At 41.1% G+C, this 23,551-nt stretch overlaps 1 protein-coding gene across 1 annotated transcript in view; it reads left to right on the top strand.

Moving 5' to 3' along the window:
• GCFC2 (GC-rich sequence DNA-binding factor 2) overlaps positions 1-22,533 on the top strand; it is a 39,510-nt gene extending 16,977 nt beyond the window's left edge. Inside the window, exons 6-18 of the mRNA XM_077488893.1 lie at positions 1,928-2,040; positions 3,235-3,418; positions 5,671-5,794; positions 5,892-5,967; positions 6,052-6,164; positions 6,838-7,037; positions 12,135-12,285; positions 13,946-14,052; positions 16,221-16,297; positions 16,735-16,801; positions 18,109-18,255; positions 20,630-20,754; positions 22,282-22,533. Of these exons, the coding sequence (XP_077345019.1) occupies positions 1,928-2,040; positions 3,235-3,418; positions 5,671-5,794; positions 5,892-5,967; positions 6,052-6,164; positions 6,838-7,037; positions 12,135-12,285; positions 13,946-14,052; positions 16,221-16,297; positions 16,735-16,801; positions 18,109-18,255; positions 20,630-20,754; positions 22,282-22,381 (1,584 nt within the window). The 3' untranslated portion in view covers positions 22,382-22,533. The remainder of the gene's footprint in view (positions 1-1,927; positions 2,041-3,234; positions 3,419-5,670; positions 5,795-5,891; positions 5,968-6,051; positions 6,165-6,837; positions 7,038-12,134; positions 12,286-13,945; positions 14,053-16,220; positions 16,298-16,734; positions 16,802-18,108; positions 18,256-20,629; positions 20,755-22,281) is intronic.
• Positions 22,534-23,551: the final 1,018 nt, after the last annotated feature.

Here is a 23,551-nt window from a genome sequence, read left to right as displayed (position 1 = left end):
TGATACTTTTTTGGTAACCAGTGACACTAATATAGTGATCAGTGCTCAAAAATATGCACTGTACTAATGACACTGGCTGGGAAGGGGTTAAAAGGGGCGAGCGAAGGGTTAACTGTGTGCCCAGCTGGTGTTTTCTTACTGTGGGGGAGGTTCTTTTACTAAAAGAAGGCAAGGATCCATGTTCCTGCTTTGCGAAAACACAGGATCTATGCCTTCTGTACTGACAGAACGGCAATCAGCTCTGTTTACATAGACAGACTGCCATTCTGCCTGTGTACAGAACGTTCAGCCGGTGCCAGCCGACATCGGGTCTGTGGTACCTGTTGATCGGCGCCCGCGACCCAGAATTGCGGGATCATATATATATAGGTGTGTGTGTGTGTGTATGTATGTATGTATGTATGTATGTATGTATGTATGTATGTATGTATGTATGTATGTATGTATGTATGTATGTATGTATGTATGTATGTATGTGTATATATATATATATATATATATATATATATATATATATATATATATATATATATATATATATATATATATATATATATATATATATTGTGGGGGAATTAGCTTATGGGGATCACCTTTTGTGAATGACAGTCAGCATAACAGGCATTTTTAAAAAAAATCTGGCGGATGCCAGGTTTATTTGCAGGAGGTTTGCAAAGTAAAAACAAACCGTAAATGAAATCCCTGCTGTCCGGCGCTAACTAAACAAATAGTCTCCTCTCTATACAGTGCGGGGGCTGGTCTCCGTCACCCACAAAACATATGTAAAAACAAACCTTTTTTAGTCCAACAGTCAGAGCTCCCCTCACTCAGGTTCCTTCCTGAGTCTCCAAAACCAGCCACTGCTGTGCTCTCTTCCTGGATATTTAAAGTCCAGCTGACTGTGGACTTGAATATCCGGACCGGAACCCAGCCTGCAAAAACCGGGCCTTATTTTGGTTTAGTCCTTTACAATGGCACGAATGCGAGGTGAAATGTACCTATTATCGTGTATCTCACCTCGCATACCGTCACAATTTTTATAAATATATATATATTATATTATAATATAATATTGTGATCCTGCACCCTGTTGCAGTAAAAATGCTATAGGGTGGTCGGCAAGTGATTAAAAGGAAGCCCCTTTGCTGAATTGGTCAGTTTTTGTTTCCTCTGGACAGAGTAGATACATTACCTGGAACCTGGGGGAGGTAGGCCTCAGTTTCTCTGGCTATCCTATTCTTCCACCCCTTAATTAACCTTCCTGGCTCCACTGGGAGCAGCTAGTAGGATTTTCCATGAGATTGCCCTCCAAGACCCCTCCACAGTACAAGAAGGTTGTGGTTTGGCTCCCTTTCCACTTCAGTTTCTGGGAAAGGCCATGTCAGATTCAAGTGGTATGTAAGCTTTAAGATCCATTTATGTTCCTTATTTTTTTTCTGTCATTTACAATTGCAAACATTTTATTAAAGTAAGCTTTTAAATTATGCGTATCAGGAATATAAAATAAAGGCCTGCAGTTAGCAAATGTACTGAGATATATTTGCTTTTAATAACCTGTTCCCACTGGCTCTATGCAAATATACTGTAGGTCAGCTGGGTGGGCTTTATTGCCAAGCCACTGTACATATGCAACAAGGGGAAACGGCTTTGCTGTGCTGAAAGCGCGCTCACTACATGCTCTCAGCACAGTACCCAAGCTGTCACAGGCAAATATGCATCGGGAGCTTCTGATCACTCAAAGACAATCACATCAGTCACACAATCAGCCCACATCCTCTCAGTATTTAGATCCCCCCTTAAAAGACTGTGGAGGGGGGGGGGGTGCATCGGCAAGGGATTAATCAGTATTTTTATGTGATTTGTAAGCTATAGTGAAACAATTCTCTTATTATAGTTGAGTTCTTCATTTATGTCTTTCTTCTGCTAGGCTTTGAGTCAGCATGCCTTGCGTGGAGACAGTCCACCTCAAGTAAAAAGGCACATAGAGCCAAAGCTGCCACGTGTCACTATAGAGGACATAAAAAAGAAGCTGACAACAAGGTATTTTTACATCATATCTTCACATTTTAAAGGAAAAGTGCACTTTAAAACAATGTGCACTTATCGCTTTGACCCCTTATCCCTGATGATTTTGACCCTTTACCCTAACCCACTGTCCCCCTCCATACTTGGCTCCATTCAACAAGTGTGTACTTCCTGGCCGGACCAGGTCATTACAGCCCATTAGTCCTCTATGTTGTCTTTACTGTTTGTGTCAGGCCTTAGGAGTCTATAGGACTTCAATGAGCAGTCTCGGCCAGGACAGCAAGATTTGCTGGATATAAAAATTACTAACGATCATCAGATTGAGGGTAAGTATGTATCTATGGAGGAGGAAGGTGGGTTTAATTAGGTTAGGGTAGAGGGGGGAAAAAAAGGGATAAGTGCACTTTATTTCCATAGTGATTTATGTGTACATGCTTACTTAAAGCTAAGTTGGCAAGAGAACCATGGAGAGATGGAGAATAAGCCCCTGTACACACGGTCGGAGATTTCGACAACCAAATCCGTCGGATCTTGTCCGAAACTGTTGCATACACACGGTCGGACTAAGTTGTCGAAAAATCCGATCATTCAGAACGTGATGACGTAATTTCGTTACAATGGGACTACATTCAGGCTAGTAGCCAATAGCTTTGATGTAGGAATTTGATCTGAGCATGCGTGGCAATTGGTCCGATCAAAATTCTCTACACATGATCGGAGTATGTCCGATCGAACCAGTTGGTCGGAAAATATTTCCAACAAGTTGGAAAATTTGGTCCGACTGATATTCCGACAGAATCAGTACGATGCATACCACACACAGTCGGATTATCCGACAACACGGTCCGATAGGACACGTTCCAACGGATACTCCGACCGTGTGTACAAGGGCTAAGAGTTGTAGAAGTGAAAATCCCCAGCTGCTTGGACCTTTCCACGTAGTAGCATTAGAGGATTTTTACTTGAATTGGGGCTGCAATTATACATTTGACCTGCAACTCCACTTGGAGTGAAATTATCAAGCTGCAATCACCACAATTTAGTAGTACTCCAATGAGCTTAGCACATTTTGTGTATAAAAGTTTATATAAAAGATTCTCGAAGGAACTTTTTCCATTTAAAACTGGAATTTCTTAGAAGCTGTCAATATTCAATATCATTTTTCCCTTTTTTTTTTTTTTTTTTTTTTTTTTCTTCCTGCTTCCCCAGAATAGCCTCCATTCAGGAGGTGCATCGCTCTCATGTGCTTGAGAATGAAAAATACACGCATGACCTGGAGAATTCTAAAAATGTACTTGAAAAATTGGAGAGCTCATCAAGTGAACAGAGTTTCACATTTTTCAAAAAGATGAAGATTTTTGTAGAGAATTTTGTTGATTGTCTTAATGAAAAGGTAGGTCACTGATGTACATCAAGAAAGGAATATACAGTGGGTATAAAAAATCACCCCCCCCCCCCCTTTTTAAAATAATAATTTTGTTGCTTTGCAGCCTGAAATGAAGACAGACAATTTTTTTTGTTTTATCCAGCTGTATTTACTAATTATTATAACTAAATAATGTAAGTGAAATATGTAACGCTTACATGTCAGAAAACATAAAAAGAATCAGTGAGGTGGAAAAAGGATCACCCCTATCAGCATTTTATTGGACCACCTTTTGCTTAAGTTACAGCCTTTAGTCTGTTGGAATATGTCTCTACTAACGTTGCACATCTAGACTTTGCAGTATTTGCCCACTCTTCATTGTAGAACTGCTCAAGTTCAGTTACATTTGAAGGTGACTGTTGACTGCAGTCTTCAAGCCATTCCACAGATTTTCAATGGGGTTTAAAGTGTGGGTTCTAACTATGCCATGCAAGGACGTTCACCTTTTTCTCCTTCGACCACTGTAGTCATTTTTGCTGTGTGCTTTGCGTCATTGTCATGTTGGAAGGTAAACTTTTTTCCCCATTGACAATTTTCTGGCAGAGGGCAGCAGATTTTCCTCTAGAATTTGATGGTATTTTACCCATCCATTTTTCATTCTATGTGGAATTAAAGTGTAGCGCTAAAAGGATATTGATCATGGCCACCTGAAACTAATATTAGAAAGGTGGTTACACAATCAAAAAACACAGTGATGTATCACTAGTATTTAAATGGTGTGAATATATACAACAAAGGACTGTAAGCATATAAATATAAGTGATAAGCAATCGAGCGAACCTGAATCGCAAACTGACATATCAAGTATAGTGCACAAAAAACAAATGTGAATGAGCAAATCAACAAATCTAAATCGCACACTGATGTGTCCGGTATCCTCACTAGATGAAAAAGGTTTTTCAATGTTATAACATAAATGGATATTGTGCAGGTAAACATATCATATGCATGAACAAATATACTATACAGACATACATAGAAGTATGATATTAATCATAAAAACAGTGATGGCTATAAATAATCAAAAGGGAAAAGAAAAAGACAATCCACCAAACGACACATAAACTCAATGAGTCCATGTAATTGTAACACCACAGTGGGAACTCAAAGTAGTCTTAAATACAATGGTAATGCTTCATTCAGGTGTCTAGTAATCAGAACGATCCAGCCATTTTAACAACACCCAGGGTTGTGCCTCCACCTTCTAGGGATAGGGGGATTCGGTATACTTACCCTTAGTAGTGGATCCACATGCCAGCGGCGGTGAATCATGCAAGCATGGACATAAGCATGATACACTAAAGAGAATGCACTCCAGCTGCTTTTCAGATGACCAGTAGGAATCAAGGTTGCGTATGATTACCAGACACACTTATCCCAACATTGATACAAACAGCGATGGTTGGAAGTATAAAAGAGAAAAAAGGGCCTCCACATAGTATGGATCAAAAATGGTGGGGGTTTATTTGAGTAAAAAGTACAGCATCAAGTCAGATGGGTACTATAAAAATATAAACGGATAAAATTGCGCAGTAGGTGTAGCTGGTCAAGTGTAATAAACTGACACGTTTCGTCCGAATGGACTTCAACTGGGGTGTACCAGATATACTCTTGTGATATGCGTCAACTGTATTCCTTGTAACTTTTATGGCTTTGACAATAAAGATGCTCATCAACCAATCTTACGGTTCCAGTGTGCGACCACTTAGTTTTGTTTTTCAAGCCTTTAAGGCCGGGTTCACACCGCTGCGATGCGGGAACGCCGCGAATCCGCGGCGTTTTCCCGCATCGCATTACTCCCGCCGGCAGTTCACACTGCCCTATGCGGACGGCTGGGAGTGTCAATGATATGTTAATGACACCCCCAGATCCATCCGCATATCGCAGTGCGATCTGCCGACTCGCACAGGAATCGGATCGCATGGTGTGAACCCCCATGTGATCCGATTCTGTTGCGGACCAAAAAAAGGGTCCCGTGCGAGTTTGCTGCGGGAGCGATGCGAATTCAGCCATACTATCTGTATGGCTGAACTCGCATCGCTACGGAGATCGGATGTGATTTGCGGTGCGAATCACATCCGTATCTCCCCCCGCAGCAGTGTGAACCCAGCCTAAAGGTGAATGCTATCGTATATCTTGGCTCGTTCACAACTTTGCACTTGTGTCAGGTTTGCTATTACATTAAATTGTTTACTATAGGTTGGTATGCTTGTTCCTAGATTCGTCAAATTAATGAACTGGAAGCAGAAATGTTTCAGATTTTGCAAAACAGAGCCGAAACGCTACTGAAGCGCAGGCAGGATGATCTCCGCAATGAGTCGGTTGCAGTTCAGAAGCTCTCTGGTGAGTGTATTTGACCCATAACATACTGTCAACATCCCCATCCTTCTCTTCACTGCATAAGACATTCAGTGTTTGTTTTGTGTCTCTTGTATGTCAGGAAATGGGGTAACAAGTGATGTGGAAACATTGGATGATGTAGTAGAAAAGCAAATTCAGGATTGTGAACTAAGGAGGTAATGTACAAGGTTTGCTGTTTTGACGTTGGCAGCACTTGGAATTTAAAAAGTTTGCATTTGATTGTTTTTGCCTGTCTACAGAAGGAAGAGGCGAAAAAGGCGGGAGGAGACTGGAGAAGAAGATCACTTTGAAGGAATGTCCAGTGATGATGAGCTGACCCCAGACTTACAAAATAGTATCCAGAAAAGTCGAGGTACCTGTGAACACAGTTATGTTACAATGGGGACATTTTTTCAAATAAGTATTATGTGCTAATCTTGGCTTAACTAAAGGTGAGCTAGACCCTAAACCCTGTATATATCCTGAACCTCACTATTGGTCCGCTGTTATGGTTATTGGCCTCACTGACCAATAGTGAGATATAGGTGTGAGTAGTGCCAAGCTTTGGATTCAGCTCAAGTCAATGACTGCATAATAGAATATCCAGAGTTTTGGACCTTCCAAGGCATTCTTGCAGCTACTGTATGTAGGTTCTTGCTTTGTAATGATGATGTAATATTATTACTTAATTAGGTCAGCAGGATTTTGAATAATTAAAATCTAACAGAGGTTGTAATACTTTTGCAGCCTTCCAAAAGAAAAAAAAAAGTTTGTGCTGGGCTAAAACTATTTTTTTATTTTTTTATCCATTCCTCCCTCCCACCCCTCTAACCTATCCTCCTAGGATTTTTTTTTTTTCCCTCTTACCATGTGAAGCCAGATATTCTCACTACTTCCCCCATCCAGGTCCCTCACCATTTGCATTTCTGAATACATGGGACGGTAAATCCAATGTCGCTAATGGAGCCCAAGATTGCCAGTCCCCTACCACCCCACTGTAATGATGTCGTCCACTTTTTTTTTTTTTTTTTCCCCCTCATCCTCAGGAAACATCTTGGTACAGTGCAGGACCATATTGGAAGATGTACATGAGGACTTCTGCCGAGTCAAGAATGTATTGTGTACATTTCATGAATGGCGAGTGAGGTTTTCAGAGTCCTATTATGATGCTTATATTAGCCTCTGTCTTCACAAGATTCTAAATCCACTGGTCCGTTTGCAGTTGATAGGATGGAATCCTCTGGAGGTGGGTTTGCATTATTTGTATGTGATGTCACTGCCTTAGTTATGTGCATTTTTTCCCATGCCAGTAATTGCATAGCTGGTCTCTGATTGGTGCATTTAGGGCCTGTTCACACATAAACATGCATTAAAATGCATAAAAACGCTCAAAAATGTGCATTTCCTTTCATTGAATTGCATTGATGCTCTTTTTTTATTTAACGCTGACAAGCATTAATATGTGCGTTAAATTATTATGCATTTTGGATGTGATTTCCTCTGGCATCATGTAGTTTTCCTGTATGTGGGTTGAGAGAAGTGAGAGAGAAAAACTGAGACGGAGATGAACACATTTTAGTTTTGGAGAGGCATTGGCAAACTGGGTGTCTAACATAATAACCCTAATCATTGTGATTGCACTAGCTTTATTGGGCAGGAGGAAGCAGATGAGGAGATTTGGGGCAAGCCAGACAGCGCTATTGAGGGAATCCATTGCTCACACAGCGTAAGAGTGAAGGGCAGTTTTTTATCTTATACCAGGATTAACTGTCACTTATCTGTTTCCATAAACCCTGCCATTGAGACACCTCACTAGCCAGATTTCCACTGCACACTCTCTACCGCCCCTCTACGATGGCTGCCCTATGGGTCTTTGTAAGGGACAAAATAATAAAGTTTTTTTCTTATTATACTTGTGTTGCATGTATGCACATTTACAGGACCTCCTCCATCTGGGGATGCCTTTCCTTTTCATGCCTGGCTAAGAAATCTTCTGTATGCTGAATGGGAACATCCGGATAAGCAATTTTATCCACCTAAGAGATTCTCCAAACTGTATCCTATGGAAGAGGATTCCTATAAGAAATGGGGGGGTTCCAGAGGTTGATGCTGCGATTACATCAGTGTATAAGAACCTCACATGTTCCGGTTGATAATGCGCTCATGTTAAAGGATCCAGCAGATAAAAAGTTGGAGCTCCTTTTTAAAAACCATACGGCTTTAGCAAGTTCAGGACCGCAATGGGTGTATCCCAGGCCATTAAGGAACAGTTTGAAAAAAATGCTTAAATTTCTGCCTGATGAACAGGCCCAACAATGCGCTCATTTATCAGTCGCGCTGTGTTTCACAGACGCTATGAGAGATGCGTCCGTTCAGATCTCACGCCATATGCTTGGACTAGTGCATTCTCGCAGAATTCTTTGGTTGAAGAGTTGGTCAGCTGAAGCACCGTGTAAGAAGCTCTTAGCCAGTTTCCCTTTTCATGATGAACGGCTATTTGGAGATGATTTGAATAAATGCCTACAAAGGATTTCTAATGACTAAAGCTCTCTTTTACCAGTAGAGAAGAAGTTCAAATATTTCTCCTTTAAGCGGGCCTCTTCTCCTGTACCAGGGCCTCTAGGCAGTCTCGACGGCCTCAGCCGTCAGGTTCAAGGGGAAAACCCCAGGGGCAGCACCAAGGTCAGAAGAGATCTTGGGGAAAGAAGCCCACAAAGCAGAGTGCTAAAGCCTCCTTATTAAGGGGCGCCCCCGCTCGTTCGGGTGGGGGGAAGACTCCTGCAACTTTCCAGGATCTGGCAGGAGCAATGTCAAGACAGATGTGTGGTCTCTGCTGTTTCTCTAGGTTACAAACTGGAGTTCTGAATTTTTCCATCTCCTCGGTTTCTAAGATCAAGTGTTCCCAAGGATCCAGAGAAGAAGGCTCTCTTTCTAGCACTGGATCATCTACTATCCAAATCAGTTATATCAGAAGTTCCTTTAGAGGAACAAGGCACCGGTTTTTATTCAAACCTCTTTACATTTCTGAAGCCAAACGGGGAAGTAAGACCTATTCTAGATCTCAGAGATCTGAATCGGCACTTGAACATCAGATCCTTTCGCATGAAGTCAATCCGGTCAGTTGTAGCCATCCTCCAAGGAGGGGAATTTTTGGCTTCAATCGATATCAATGATGCCTATCTCCACGTGCCAATATTTCCCACTCACCAGAAGTTTCTGAGCTTTGAAGTAGAAAATCATAATTTTCAGTTTGTGGCTCTGCCATTCGGTCTAGCCACAGCTCCATGGGTGTTCTCAAAGATTCTGGCCCCTCCTTTAGCCAGATTAAGGGCTCAGGGCATAACGGTCCTAGCCTACTTAGACTATCTACTTTTAGTAGATCATTCAGTTTGAGGACTAAACCACCGTCTGGTCAGAACTGTAAGCTACCTGGAATCTCTAGACTGGATTCTCAACCTAGAAAAATCCTCCTTAAAACCATCAAGGAGAGTACAGTACCTGGGTCTGATCGTAGATACCATACAGAAAAAGGTATTTCTACCCCAGAAAAGAATCAGTTCCATTGTAGAACTAATTCAACTCATCAAGGCAAAGAAAAAGCCTTCCATTCGGTTGTGCATGAGACTATTGGGAAACATGGTGGCCTCCTTCGAGCAATCCCTTACGTGCAGTTTCATTCAACTGATATCCAGCAACCTTCAAAAGGGAGAGTCGTTTCTACCAAAAGTGGTGACTACGGATGCCAGTCTTCTAGGCTGGGGAGCAGTCCTGGAAGAGGATTCTGTCCAGGGGAAGTGGTCCAGGTTGGAAAGTACCTTTCCTATCAACATTTTGGAGATTCTGGAAATTTGTCTGGCTCTAAGGTCCTGGACAGTCACACTGAGGGGCTGTCCTGTCATGATTCAGTCCGACAGCGACACGGCTGTGGTCTACATCAATCACCAGGGGGGCATGAGGAGTCGGCAATATTCATTCCTGGGATAGAGAATTGGCAGGCGGACTACTTGAGCCCCCAACAATTATTTCCGGGAGAATGGTCTCTTCACCCCGACATCTTCCTTGCGATATGTCAGCGATGAGGTACTCTGGACATAGACCTGTTCGCGTCGAGATTGAACAACATAGTCGACAACTTTGTGTTGAAAACAAAGGATCCACTAGCTTGCGGAACAGATGCATTAGTCTTCCCATGGGATCAGTTTTCTCTAAACTATTTTATCTGCAAAACTGAGGACTACCAGTAATGGGAGGGGTTATATGGGAGAAGTACACGCCTTAGGGGCGTTCCAGTGTCCAGCACCTGTCGGGCCGATATATAACCCATGTAGTAATTACTACAGCTCTGTGTCCCCTGATGTACATTAGAGAAAAGGATTTTACAGGTAAGCTGTTTTAAAAATCCTATTTTTTATTTTTTTTCATTTGTGTAGCAAAAAATGAAAAACCCAGTGGTTTTTAAATACCAAAAGAGAGCTCTATTTGTGTGAAAGAAATTATACAAATTTCATATGGGTACAGTGTTGCATGACTGCGCAATTGTCATGCAAACTGTGAGAGTGCTGGAAGCTGAAAATTGGCCTGGAAAAGTTGGTAAAAGTGCCCAGTAGGCATGTGGTTAAAGCTGAATTCCAAGCAAACTGCTAAATACACAAATAAAATGCATACAATGGGATCTGTTGTACCTGCTTACCCCACAACAGAGCCAGCCTGGTGACCTGACTTTTTTCTACTGCAGTTAAAGTGGTTGTAAACCCTTAAAACACACTTTGACCTACAGGTAAGCCTTAAACCTACACGGTTTAGGAGATCTTTACCAAAAGACAGGCACCGATGTCTACGGCGATATGCCGCTCATGGCGGCTCCCGTGTGCATGCGCGGGAGTGACGTCATTGCGGCTTCGCCGAATGACAGCGGCGGAGCGGCGAGACCCACAGAGAAGATGGATGCGCCGGACTACAGGGGACAGCGGTGACTTCGCTGGCTCCTGTGTCAGGTAAGTGACACATAATGGACTACTATGTGATGCATAGTAGTCCATTATGCTTTACCTTTGCAGGGAATGAAAGATGAAGTAAACTCATCAGGGTTTACTTCCTCTTTAAAATGTATCTGTGGTCATAATTTAAAATCTTATATTCTTTTCCACATTTGCTTTTAATTGTTTCTAGCATACTTCTTTTAAAGAGGAAGTAAAGGCACTTTTAATAAAAAAAAAAAAAAAAAAAAATGCAACCTGCAAGGCAAAGGCATAATGAGCTAGTATGCATAGCATTCTAGCTCATTATGAATAACTTACCTAAGAACGAAGCTTCCGAAGCGGTCCTTCTCCTTTTTTATCTTCATCGCTGCCATGTATCCCGGAGTGACTTACGGGTCGCGCTGTGATTCGCTGGAGCTGCGATGACGTCACTCCCACGCATGTGCACGGGAGCCGTCACGAGCGGCATATCGCCGTGATCTGCGGTGTGCTCAGTGCACCTGCACGCCGCTGTCAACGGCGCATGCGCCGTAGACAGCGGTGCCTGTCTTTTTGTAAATATCTCTTTTTGTAAAAAGTGGTTTGTAAGGGTTTACAACCACTTTAATATAAATAATCTTGACATTTGTGAGCTTACTTTGTAAAGATTGCTACAAATTTACTTCCTTTAGTTCTGCAGCATGTATTCACTATGCCCTTGTTAGTAGGCACTGCCGTGTCACACATTTCACAAAGCCTGCCTTCTGTACTACAGAGGTACTGAGAAGAGGAGTTTCAGGAGGCAGAGTCAGTACAAGAGCCAGTGCTTGCATTCAGCAAGGTACAATGGGATATGCATTTCTTAGAAATGGAATGTAAACAGCAGAGAAGTAAGCTGCAAAGACTTCAGGGAATCCAGGAAGTTGTAGAAAGAGATGGTCAGCAGACAGGCAACACTCACAACATGAAAGGAGATTTTTTTTTCAAATAAGCTTATATTGGATTGTCTATGATATGATATGATAACTATGAATTGTAATGCTGATGTTATAAAATAAATATTATATTGTGTGACTATAGAATTAGCTAATTTCTCTGTCACTCTGCTTCCTCCTTCTAATACATGTCCCTTGTTAGCACATGGGATCGGCAACACACTTGATTGCCTCCTTGTGCTGTTTCTCTCTCTCTCACTGTTTTAATGCTGCTGGACATTGCAGCTCAAGACTGCTATCAGAATACATTCAGCTACATGTATTCCCCATAAATTACATCATGGCCTCCATAACAGTTTCTCAACATAGCCTTAACTTTCCTGGGTTCCTTATTGTGTATCTCCAGTAATATTTTTCAGTGTTAACTGTGTTCTATGCTCATTCCTCCAGGATGTCACAGACCTGGACCAGATGCCTTGGTACTGTGATCTTGAAGAGTTTTGCTTTGCTAAGGAAGAACATGAGAACAACATAGAGGAAAATGCAGATCACAAAGTGCTGTCAGCAGTCATTGAGAAAACTGTAGTTCCTAGAGTTTCTGGTAAGAAATGACATACTGCATACACAGTGAGTGTGCTGCAGATCTGGAAATTGCTTTAAAGTAAGACGATTGTTCGTTGAATGACATTCATTAATTTGATGGGCACTTTCTTTTTCTCTCAAAATAAATTTTTTGTATGAATGAAAAATTACTCTTGCAGGATCTGTGTGTCACCCCTATCCACTACAACATGCTCATTGACTTCTGCCTCATTTAGAAGTAGAGAAAAGTAAATATTGCAAAATGGAATATGATGAATTAACTGCTTCTCTAGATTCATAGCAAAGAGCTAATACTTATGCAGTCATGAGAAAACCTAAACAAGTCATGCATTCTCCCACAACTCCTGATAAACCTATGATTGGACTAAATCCACAGTAAGAAACGTCTTCCTCCTAATAAATGTAGTTTCTTCCTTCCTTTCTTTAAACAATATAAAAACATACCAAAAAAATTTGCAAATAATGTGATTGAAACCTAATTGTAGTATAAATGTAGTACAACAGGACAAGTTTTTTTTTCTTCTGGATAGTGGTTAGGGGGTTAGTGTCGGTCATTAATCACTCTGTCCCCATTCAGGAGATTCACTCTTTCTAATTGTCCTGATCACCAATGTCAGCAGAACGCATAAGTAATTCCACATTTTTGAGTTCCCAGAGAACAGGAATAAAGGGAAATCTTATTAAGGGACACTACTGTGACAACTGTCTAAAGCTGCATTCACACCTCAATGTATCGTTTTCAGGTGGAAAGTCACATATTTTTGCCACAATTCTTGCACAGGTCAAAAGGTCTCCAATGTAAAAAGCAGAAAAACGTCTAAATCTGTCTCAACTGAGCTACAAAAAAAGCTCCTTTTTTGAGCTTCAGTTAACATGAAGTGGGGATGTGAACCATCTCCATAGAAAATAATAGATTTTTTTTTTCTCCAAGCTACAAAACGCTGAGGTGTGAATGGGGCCCTAGAGAAGATTTACCTCACATTGGAAAGATATCTGCTCTGTGCTCAGTGAGGACTGAGAACTGAGCAATCAGCAGTCATGTGGTCGCTCAGTTGTCAATTTTAGAGCCAGTGAGGGACAGCTGCAGATTGGACCAATGTTGAAGCCATATACAGTAGGTGAGTATGTATGTTTATTTTCTCCTTTAAGCAAAACTGTGGGCAGATATGCACACTTTAAACTTTACGTTGTTTATTAAAACCGCCTTTAATGAATTTTTAAATAGTACCTAACACAGCAGAATTCAACCTAGGAGAGGAAAGGGCAGCTCTGTAAGCCCACTAGGCTTTACAGCATTGCACAGCATACCGAAAGCTTACTGACGCAGGGAAGAGCAGAGGGCTGCCTGCACCAGTGTATTGTTGCTTTTTGAGGATCCAATTGGAGGCTGGAACTGTCCTTGACCAAGTTGTTTTGCTTTAGCTGGAGTCGAGAAAAGTTAGAATAGATCTTGGTATTGCTGTTTTGATAGTCATGTGTGGATTTAAAAAAAATAGCTAAATTTTTTGGCAGGTAAAAAATTTTACACGTGTTTGTTTTATTTGAATGTCTAGCTGTTTGCTTAAACTTATACTTTATTATATACTTTTTATGTAATTATTATTACTCTGTTTGCTAGATGGCAGCTGATATTTAAGGTGACATATTATTCATTCCAGGTTTTATTGAGCATGTGTGGGATCCTTTGTCCTCACAGCAAACAGAAAGGCTGGTGTGTTTCTGCAAGACACATGTACTGGAGAATGAGTCCAGCAAGACTGTAAAGGTGAGATATGAAATATGTCTGCTCAAATTTTGTGTTTACTTTATTTACATTGTACATAACAAAGCTGTTTGTATCGTATGATACAAATGATATGGCATAAAGAGTTATTGTCAAACTCAATAACACTACTCTGTGTCTGGTGCACACACAGTTTTTCTCTGCATGGTTCATACAGTATCTCACAAAAGTGAGTACCCCCCTCACATTTTTGTAAATATTTTAATATATCTTTTCATATGACAACAATGAAGAAATCACACTTTGCTACAATGTAAAGTAGTGGGTTTACAGCTTGTATAACCGTGTAAATTTGCTGTCCCCTCAAAATAACTCAACACACAGCCATTAATGTCTAAACCGCTGGCAACAAAAGTCAGTACACCCCTAAGTGAAAACCTCTTCCTATGGACCGCGGCGAGGTCCAACAGAAGTGGGGACAGGGTACCTGTCAAATGGGTGCCTGCTCCCAACCCCGCCCCCCCCCCCTCCCTGAAAGGTGCCAAATGTGACACCGGAGGGGGAGAGGAATCAGATGAGCGGAAGTTCCACTTTTGGGTGGAACTCCCGCTTTCAGTGATCTCCACATGCTGAGCAGCCTGCCTAATGCTTTGTGAACACAAAAGGTGGAGAGGAAGGGTGGTCATGTCACACTCTACCTCGTCTGATCAGAGAACGCTTTGCATTCGTTCAGAAAATACAAGGTGTTCTCTGAATGGGCTGAGTGGCCAACCACCTGTATTCACAGTGCGTACGGCTAGCCGTTCAGCATTGGACCCAGACGCAAGTGTGGAGATCACTGAAGTAATGATGGCTACTACAGTGATTTTCAACTTCCTCGGACATCAGCCAGGTATTTTGTATTTTGTATGTATATATATATATATATGTGTGTGTGTGTGTGTGTGTGTGTGTGTGTGTGTGTGTTTTTATATATATATATATATATATATATATATATATATATATATATATATATATATATACACACACATTTGTGGGGTAGGGCTTATATTGCAGCCATCACCGACAATCATTATTTTAGGGGGAAACAGGCATGTAAAAATATACCATGCCTGGAATTCATCTTTAAGGTGGATGGACACTAATCGGGGCATATAGCAGGTTAGAGAACCTTGGCCACATGCTGTTAGTATTAAAAAATAAGTTTGTGCTAGAGGCAGACGTTTGTGTGCACCTCTTCCTATATCCACTTGACCTCCAGAAGATTTACCCCCCCCCCCCCTTCATGACCAGTCCATTTATTTTGTATTTATTTTTTGGCACTGTTATTTTAACTGCCAATTGTGTGGTCCTACAATGTGTACACAAATTAAATTTTTATATAATTTTTATATACTCCCCCCCCCCCCCCCCCCCCCCCAAAAAAAATTTGGCTTTCTTTTGGTACTTGATCACCACTGTTATTTTTTTGCGCTATAAATGAAAAAAAGACCGTCAATTAAATTTAAAAAAATGAAATGTCTTCATAAATTTTTGTCAAAATGTATTCTGCTACATGCCTTGGGTAAAAAAAAAAAATCACTATAATTGTATATTTGGTTTGGTAAATATATCGTCTACGAACTATAGGATATTTACTGGCAATTTTATTTAGTTGTTTTTTTTATTACTAGTAATGGCGGAGATCAGCGACTTATAGTGGGCGGGCAGGCAATCTGCCACTTTGTGCGGACTAACTGCCGCTGACATCACCAGTGCCATTAATGCAGTGATCAGTGCTAATAATCTGTACTAATGACACTTGGCAGAAATTGGTTAATTTTTAGGGTGATCAGAGGGATAAATACCATATGATCTTAACAGTGTTTATATGTGTACTGTGTGTTGCCCATACTGGGGAACCAACTAGATCCCCTGTCACTGAACACAGCTATGGGCTGTTTCCACTCACAGAGCTGTGTTTCGTGAAGCCAAGAAATGATCGCCAGATGCTGGTGGCCAATCACTGGCTGAGACCTGCTGATCGGCATGTGATGTAACAAATCGCAGGGAATGCACGCCCTGTACCCGGAAATGCAGAATCGCGTGTGTGTATATATACGTGATTCATTTTATGTCAGAAATTTAAAAAAATGATTATTGCATGTGTATGCAAAAAGTGAATTGTAATATTTTCTACACTATTCCTATGTATTCTTGGATTCTAGGATCTTATTGCTTGTCTGGTTTCAAGGCTAAAAAAGGCCATTGAAGATGATGTTTATATTCCTCTTTATCCCAAAAGGTATGTCTTATGTGTTAAAACTGTAAGAAAGGTAAAGTGTGATACTTTTACCAACCATGGAGGTCCCACAAAATATGTATGAAGATTCACCTAGAGGTGTTTGTTAAAAAAAAAATGCAATTGCCCTCCTGTTTTTACAAATGTAAAAAAGCATTGTTTTTAAGGAAAGAAACCCAAACATTTTGGCAAATAAAGGTACTCTATTAGGTTACTTTGATATTAGGGGTGGGTAAAAACTCCAATATTTGGATGCTATGGGGATGCAAATGGCTTCTTTTTCATTTGCAGTGTTATGGTTTCTTTTAGACTTGTAGCCTATGTAAGAGATGGGTTTGAGGTCTGAAAAGGGAAAAAAATTAAGTATGGTTGGGGAAATTAGTCAACGATTCAAGATTGAATTCTTTTTTTTTTTTTTCCTGTGTATGTGTGTCTTACAGAGTATTAGAAGATAGAAACTCTCCACATTCTAAGTTTCGAGAGAGACAATTCTGGTCAGCTGTGAAAGTAAGTTACCTCCCATCATCTAGAAGTCAGTAGGCACTGTGACCTGTATGTGAGGGTCACCCAGAGGCATGGCTTGCTAGTTAGTTTTTCTGCCATTGTCAAAATTTAGAACATTCTCAGTTTCTGGAAGTAGATTTTGAGGGATTACTGATGAGTAAATCTGCCTGGCTTAATTAAGTTCACAGTTTGCACTGATCCCAGGCAGATTTGCTCATCTGTAATCCCTGGTAGAATCTATTTCCAGTGGCAAATCCAATTGGAGGCTGGGGTTGGGGGTGAATCTCTTTATTCACAATTTGTAGGGCTAATAAGCAAACCATCATTAAATGTCAAACAAGAACCATGGGAAGATAGGCACTGGTATTGGGGGAAATACCAATACAAATGTTGTTTTCAGGAATTCAGCTGCTTTGTAGAAACTGCAGGCGTACTATGAATTAAGTCTAACTAGGTCCCCGTTGCATCTATTATTCACATCTGACAAATGTATTGTACTCCAGGAAGATAACTTCTAGAGCTCTCCCTAACCGCTCCAACACACAGTGACAATATGACTGCTGTGAGTCTTCGCTTATCCCCTTTTCTATAAAGTGATCTATTCCTTTAATTCATCGGCTCTTGTGACACGCAGCTATGCACTGCATTATAGGTTGCCTGTTATTTCTTACAGCAAACCTGTGAAGTTTTCATTTAGATTTGTTTACAAATTCCAGGGATTCTCTAGCAAATCAAACAACTTGTGCTATGCTACATCTTAGGCTAGCTAACCCATAGTGTGTGAATCCTTTTGTTACATAATCATTTTTTATTTGCAAAACAATTGTGTGTATATTATTATATAATGTTTTTTTTTTTGTATTTAATATGCATACATACATTATTATCTTAAAAAAAAAAAAAAAAAAAGGAAATATTGACTCACAATCATAGTTTCTCTAGTTGACTCTGTCAATAGGAGGAAGAGAGGCAAACTACTGCAGGTGTGAAGTGCAGGTACCTAGAGGTGCAGCAGCCTCTTAAACATTCCTGTCACATCCAAATCTCAGACCATTCAGACAGGCATGGCACCTCCTGAAAATGCTGAAGCTTGCCAGCCCCGTCCTGCCTACTGCACATTGATGCTGGCCAGTGAGGCTGCTGATAATGAAGGGTGAATAGGAATGCGTGGGGGGGCTGGGCTTCGAGATACACGGTGTGATATAGAGCTCTTGCCATTAGAGTCCCCCAGGCATTACCCTGACTGTTGCTCATCTTTGTTGTTTTTCTCAGAAGTCTCTAATGCCACATGATGGCTCTTGTCTTCTCAGTTGCTGGGCAATGTGACACGCTGGGATGGATTTCTTGAAGAAGAAACTCTTCAGGAACTGTCTCTTGACAAGCTTCTGAACCGATACCTCCTGCTGGTACTGCTTAACACCGAGCCAAATAGTGATGCGGTCACTAAGTGCAGCAAGGTAAATGTCTCTCCCTCTTTGCTGTCCTTTTCCTATTTATTTCTTCTAGTTGTAGAGGCTAACAGGTAACCTTTCACAGAGAAACTATTGGCAATTAGGTAAGTCTATATTTAAGAGTCATATTTTGCCTGCACAGGATGCACATGAACTTAAGTACACACCTGTGTGGGGGGCTGTTTTAGATGCACAGATGTTCCATGCATCTTGCATGCAGGCAATCCCATTCGGGTCAGTTGGTTTGCAGCAGCTGCATTTACAAAGCTTCTGCTCCCAATTTGACCCACTTTGTGTCCGTGAACTAGCACTGTTTGTGTTCAGGGGGACACACCCGCACCCAAGAAAATGTTAAAATTGGAGCAGCTGCATTGTCCCAATTAACATAATTGGTACTGCCTGCATGCAGATGCTTGGAACTCCTGTGCATCTGGTGCACACAAAACAGCCCTCACATAGGTGAGCATTTTAGTACTTCTATGTGAGCGAAGCCTGAAGATTATGCATGATTGTAACAAATAAAAGAAATCCTAAAGAGTTTGTCACGGACAAAATAAAAAAGAAATCAGATTTAGTACATCTCGGGATTTTCGGTGACCACCTGGTCACCAGAAATCTCTATGGTCGTCATCCAGCAGCAGCTGGATGGCACGGGAGAGCCCAGAGAAGCACCGGATGGCAGCAGGAGGGGCGGTGTCGTCCCCCCCCCCCCCCCCCCCCCCCCACCCATCATCTGTAAGAACGATCATGCGGTGGAACTGAGGCACCTTCTTATGGTGCACAGAATTGCCAGTTCTTATTGAACTGCCGATCATTCTTATGGTGCACAGAATCGCTGTCTGAAAACAAGGATATCTGAACGATGCCTGTAGCTGCAGGCATCATGTAGATATTCCCACTGAAAGTCAAAGACGTCATATGACGTCTTTGGGCAGGAAGTGGTTAATACAATACTTTATGCGTAAACTACTAACATATGAAAATAAATCACCTTCTGCATACTGTGGTTTATTAGGTAGCTGTAGAGTAGGGCCTAAACACAAGCAAGAAAGTTTTAGTTAGAGTCTGCTGGGGCACTCTGCAGACAAACTGAGGATACATGCCGCCTACAGGAGGTGTCTGCTTTCCAGTCTGGGAACCTTTGTACAATCTTGTACCTGTCACCTGTAAACTTTAAAGAGAACCAGTCATGGTTGGTTCCATTTTAGATGCATAGTCCACTTTTGCAAAAACTTGGAGAATATAACCGCATTTCATGTTACATCCTAAATTTGATCCCAAAAATGGAGCTTGCCATTAAAGCTAAACCCTGGGCACAAAAATGTTCATTTTAATATATATTTTTAACAGCCACAAAAGATGTAAATTCACTTTTTGTGCACAAAAAAAATGCCTTTACAAGCCCAAGATTGCACCTTGTGCATAAGCCTGTTCAGGGAGCAGAGCTGTGGAAGGAACCCAGCAGGCTCCACACACTACAGGCTGCCTGCAGACAACAGTAAGAGACAGATGGCCCCTGCCCCCACCTATAACTGGCCTTCACGGCAAGGAGCACATGGAAGGCAATGCATGAAAAACAAAACCAGGGAAAATTCCCAGCTTAACTCACCAACCAAATTTAACCTGTCCAATGGTCTGCGTTAAAAACAGGGGTTTAGTTGGCACACATTTGCAAATGCATGCGTAAGCTGCAAGGCCTCTTCATGACACCTTGTAAATACCTGCAGTCCTAACCTCCTAAATTTGAGTCTCTCCACAATGGAAGCACATGCATCCTAATGGATAGATAAGGGGCAGGTGGGCCTGAGGGTAGCCCAATCCACCTTTAAAAGCACAGGAGCGCACTGAACATCCAACACATAGCACAATGGCAGCAAAGGTGCCCAGTGTGTCCCCTCACCAATATAACAGAACAAAAATATTACAGAGCACACATGCAAAACTAACATTTACCTCCAGCAAGGCTTTTTAAAAACACCTAGACATTTTCAAAAAACATTATCAAAAAATATGGGGATTTGGTCACACCATATTGCTATACGGTGCTTAAGCCCACTTACTGCTACAAAGTACCCCACCAATATTACACCACTTCTGTTTTTAAGCATACTGTTGGACAGGTTAATTCGGTTGGTAAGCATTCTGGTTGGTGAGTTGAGCTGGGAATTTCTCTGGTTTTGTCTTGCCTCCAGACAACCACAGGAAGGGTGGAGACAAGGCCAGTCCAGTTTTCACTATTTCTTTGTTGGATAGGGTGCTGTTACTTTATAGCATGAAGTGGTCAGAAAGAGTTGAAACTCAACCAGGAAATGTGCATCTTTTCATATAGGATCATTTATTCAGTTCCAATACAGGTTTTTTTTTTTTTTTTTAACTGCAGATCGTAGAGTGTCTTCCACAAAGCTGGTTTAAGGGCATTGAAAGCGGATTATCTTTGGCAAAGCTTGCTAATTTTAGTAAACACTTGGAACAGTGCATCCATGCTTTACACAAACAGAATGACAGGTAAGTGGCAGAGCAGAGGTTCTTCTATTTTGTGGGTTTTCTTTGCTCAGGCTAAAGTGTAAAGCCTTGGTGAGATTTATACAGATAAGTGGTAGTCCAGACAAACGGCTCAATACACTATAAAAACATGTATGTTTACACTATACCTGCGTCAGAATTTGTCATTATGACTAACCATGGGGCCTTTTCTCCCCCAACTGACTACCAATATAAAGGGGTATTCCTCCCACTGTCCATAATGTAAGAGACATTTTTCCTCCCACTGGCTGCCAATTTTAGGGACACTCTCACTTCCATTGACTATCAACGTAAGGAGAATTCTTTCTCCCACTGACCTCCAATATAAGGAGCATTCTTCCTCCCACTGACCTCCAATATAAGGAGCATTCTTCCTCCCACTGACCTCCAAAATAAGGAGCCTTCTTCCTCCCACTGAGAATGAAAGTGAGGGTAAATCTAAAGTGTTTGAGTTGCCACCAAAACAGGAGCAGAGGAAAAATCCTTGGGGAGATGCAGACTAGAATACTGCAATCACTGAGCAGCAAATGATATCACCTGTGATGTATTTCAGTTCTCTTGCCAACCTGGCCTGTTAGTTGGTCCTGAGGACAGGAGTTGAGAACCACTGATCTAGCTCTTTTCTAAGACCGCTTTCACACTGGGGCATTTTTCAGGCGCTTTAGCGTTAAAAAAAAAAATCACCTGTAAAGCGCTTGAAAGAAGCCTCATCTGCAATCCCAATGTGAAAGCCCAAGTGCTTTCACACTGAGATCCCTTTCACACTGGGGCATTTTTCAGGCTCTTTAGCATTAAAAAAAAGCTTCTGTAAAGCGCCTGAAAAAAGTCGCAACTGCAATCCCAATGTAAAACCCCGAGTGCTTTCACACTGAGGCGCTGCGCTGGCTGGGAATCAAAAAAAAGTCCTGCAAGCAGCTTCTTTGCAGCACTTTTGGAGCAGTGAATACACCGCTCCTTCCCATTGATAGCAATGGGAAGCGCCTGCAAAATGCCTGAAAAGCGCTTTTGGCAGCAGCACCTTATGGGCATTTTTAACCCTTTATTTGGCCACTAGCAGGGGTTAAAAGCACCCCAATAGTGCTTGAAAAACGCTTGTAAAACGCTGCTAGTTTTGGGTGCTGACATTGTGAAAGGGCTCTTAAAACACTTGGGCTTTCACATTGGGATTGCAGATGAGGCTTCTTTCAAGCGCTTTACAGGCACTTTTTTTTTTGCGCTAAAGCGCCTGAAAAACGCCCCAGTGTGAAAGGGGTCTAAGAGGGTAATGCTTACATTTTCCATGATGCTGAACATCCTCCATCCAGGAAAAGAACCAGGGCTGTCTGACTTGCTGCAGCTTCTAATGCACATTGTGAGAAGCTCACAGTGTGCAGTGAAATCATAGTAAGCAATTTCAGTACAGGAGAGAGGAGTCTGCAAGACTGAAAGTAGGGCCAGAGTTCAGCTTTAAATCAGTATTGTCAAATAAATGTGGAAGAAATGTATGTAAGGTTGTACTTGTCTTTACAGGAAAAGTATAGAGATACTGACATCTTTGTTGATGAAGATAAAAGCTCAGAACTCTGCAGATGACGTTATGAAGAAGTACAGCATAACACTGAGAACATGACCAGCATCTCTAAAATGAGGCTGTCCAATCGCAGTACTCTTACATGATATTCTATCTATTGTCCGAATACCTTTTTTTATAATTCAGAGTTCGTTATTTTTTCCCTGTGCGGTTAAAGTGTAAATTCACCTTTATAAAATATTCTACAAATATTACATGTACTGTGTGGTTGTTTTCAGCTTTTCTACTATGTTTAAAGGTGACCTTTATTAGAAGCATACAGCTTTAACTCTAGCCAGATAAAAAAAACAACAAGCCACAAATAAATAAATGCAGCTCTCTATTCATAAATATACCATTAAATGTATTTTTCTTAAGCAAGCAGTGTAAGTACCTGAATTTGGTATCCGCCTTTTTTTGAAGTCCCTGTATAGGTATTACACTGTCCAGTGAACAAGTTGTCGACACAGAGAACTGCAGAGCTCAAATAGGAGATGAACGTGTGGCAAATATGTGTACATTACAATACTGGTTTATTCATTTAATATATAAATCGTGTATGTATTTCACTGTTTGCCCAGAGTTCTGGATTAACATAGTTTATGCAATAAAGAAGGACAAAAAGCAAAATATAAAACCATAGAAAAAAGTTTTTTAATTTGTGGTCCATTTGCATTATGTGTTGCATTAATACAATGGATTGCTGTAAATTTAAGTGTGTTAAGATGGCCCATTCATTTTGAATGGACCTGCAGCACACTTTAAACCATGGAAAATTGGACTTGATATGGCCATTGTCGGGAAGTCTAAACCATATGTAACAAATATTTAATTTATTGCAGTTTATCTGTCCTTGGATGTGTTGGCAGCACTAGCAGAGGTGTTAATCTGGAAGAATAGTTTATACATTGGAGGGAACTAACACTGATCAGGAAATACTTTGACAACCTGCCTAATATATAGCAGGTCCCCTTTTGCTGCCAAAACCTGTCAAGGCATGAACACCACTAGACTTCTAAGGGTGTGCTGTGCTATCTGGCACCAAGCAGTTAGTAGCAGATTCTTTCACACAGATGCTTGATTTGTAGGGTTACACTGATACTGAGTGTTTTCACGAGTATTCATAAAAATGCTCCAATACCCAAAACCGATACCTTTCTTGTGTGATTTGAGCCCATACAAAATGAATGTGCTCAAATCGTACTGCAGAGAATCGTATGCGTTTTTACC

This window comes from Lithobates pipiens, unplaced genomic scaffold, assembly GCF_037356315.1.
Source record: "Lithobates pipiens isolate NorthernLeopardFrog02 unplaced genomic scaffold, aLitPip1_a1.2 Scaffold_18, whole genome shotgun sequence".
Lineage (NCBI taxonomy): Eukaryota > Metazoa > Chordata > Amphibia > Anura > Ranidae > Lithobates > Lithobates pipiens.
Note: the sequence above shows the minus strand (reverse complement) of the source record. Positions and strands in the feature narration are given on the sequence as shown.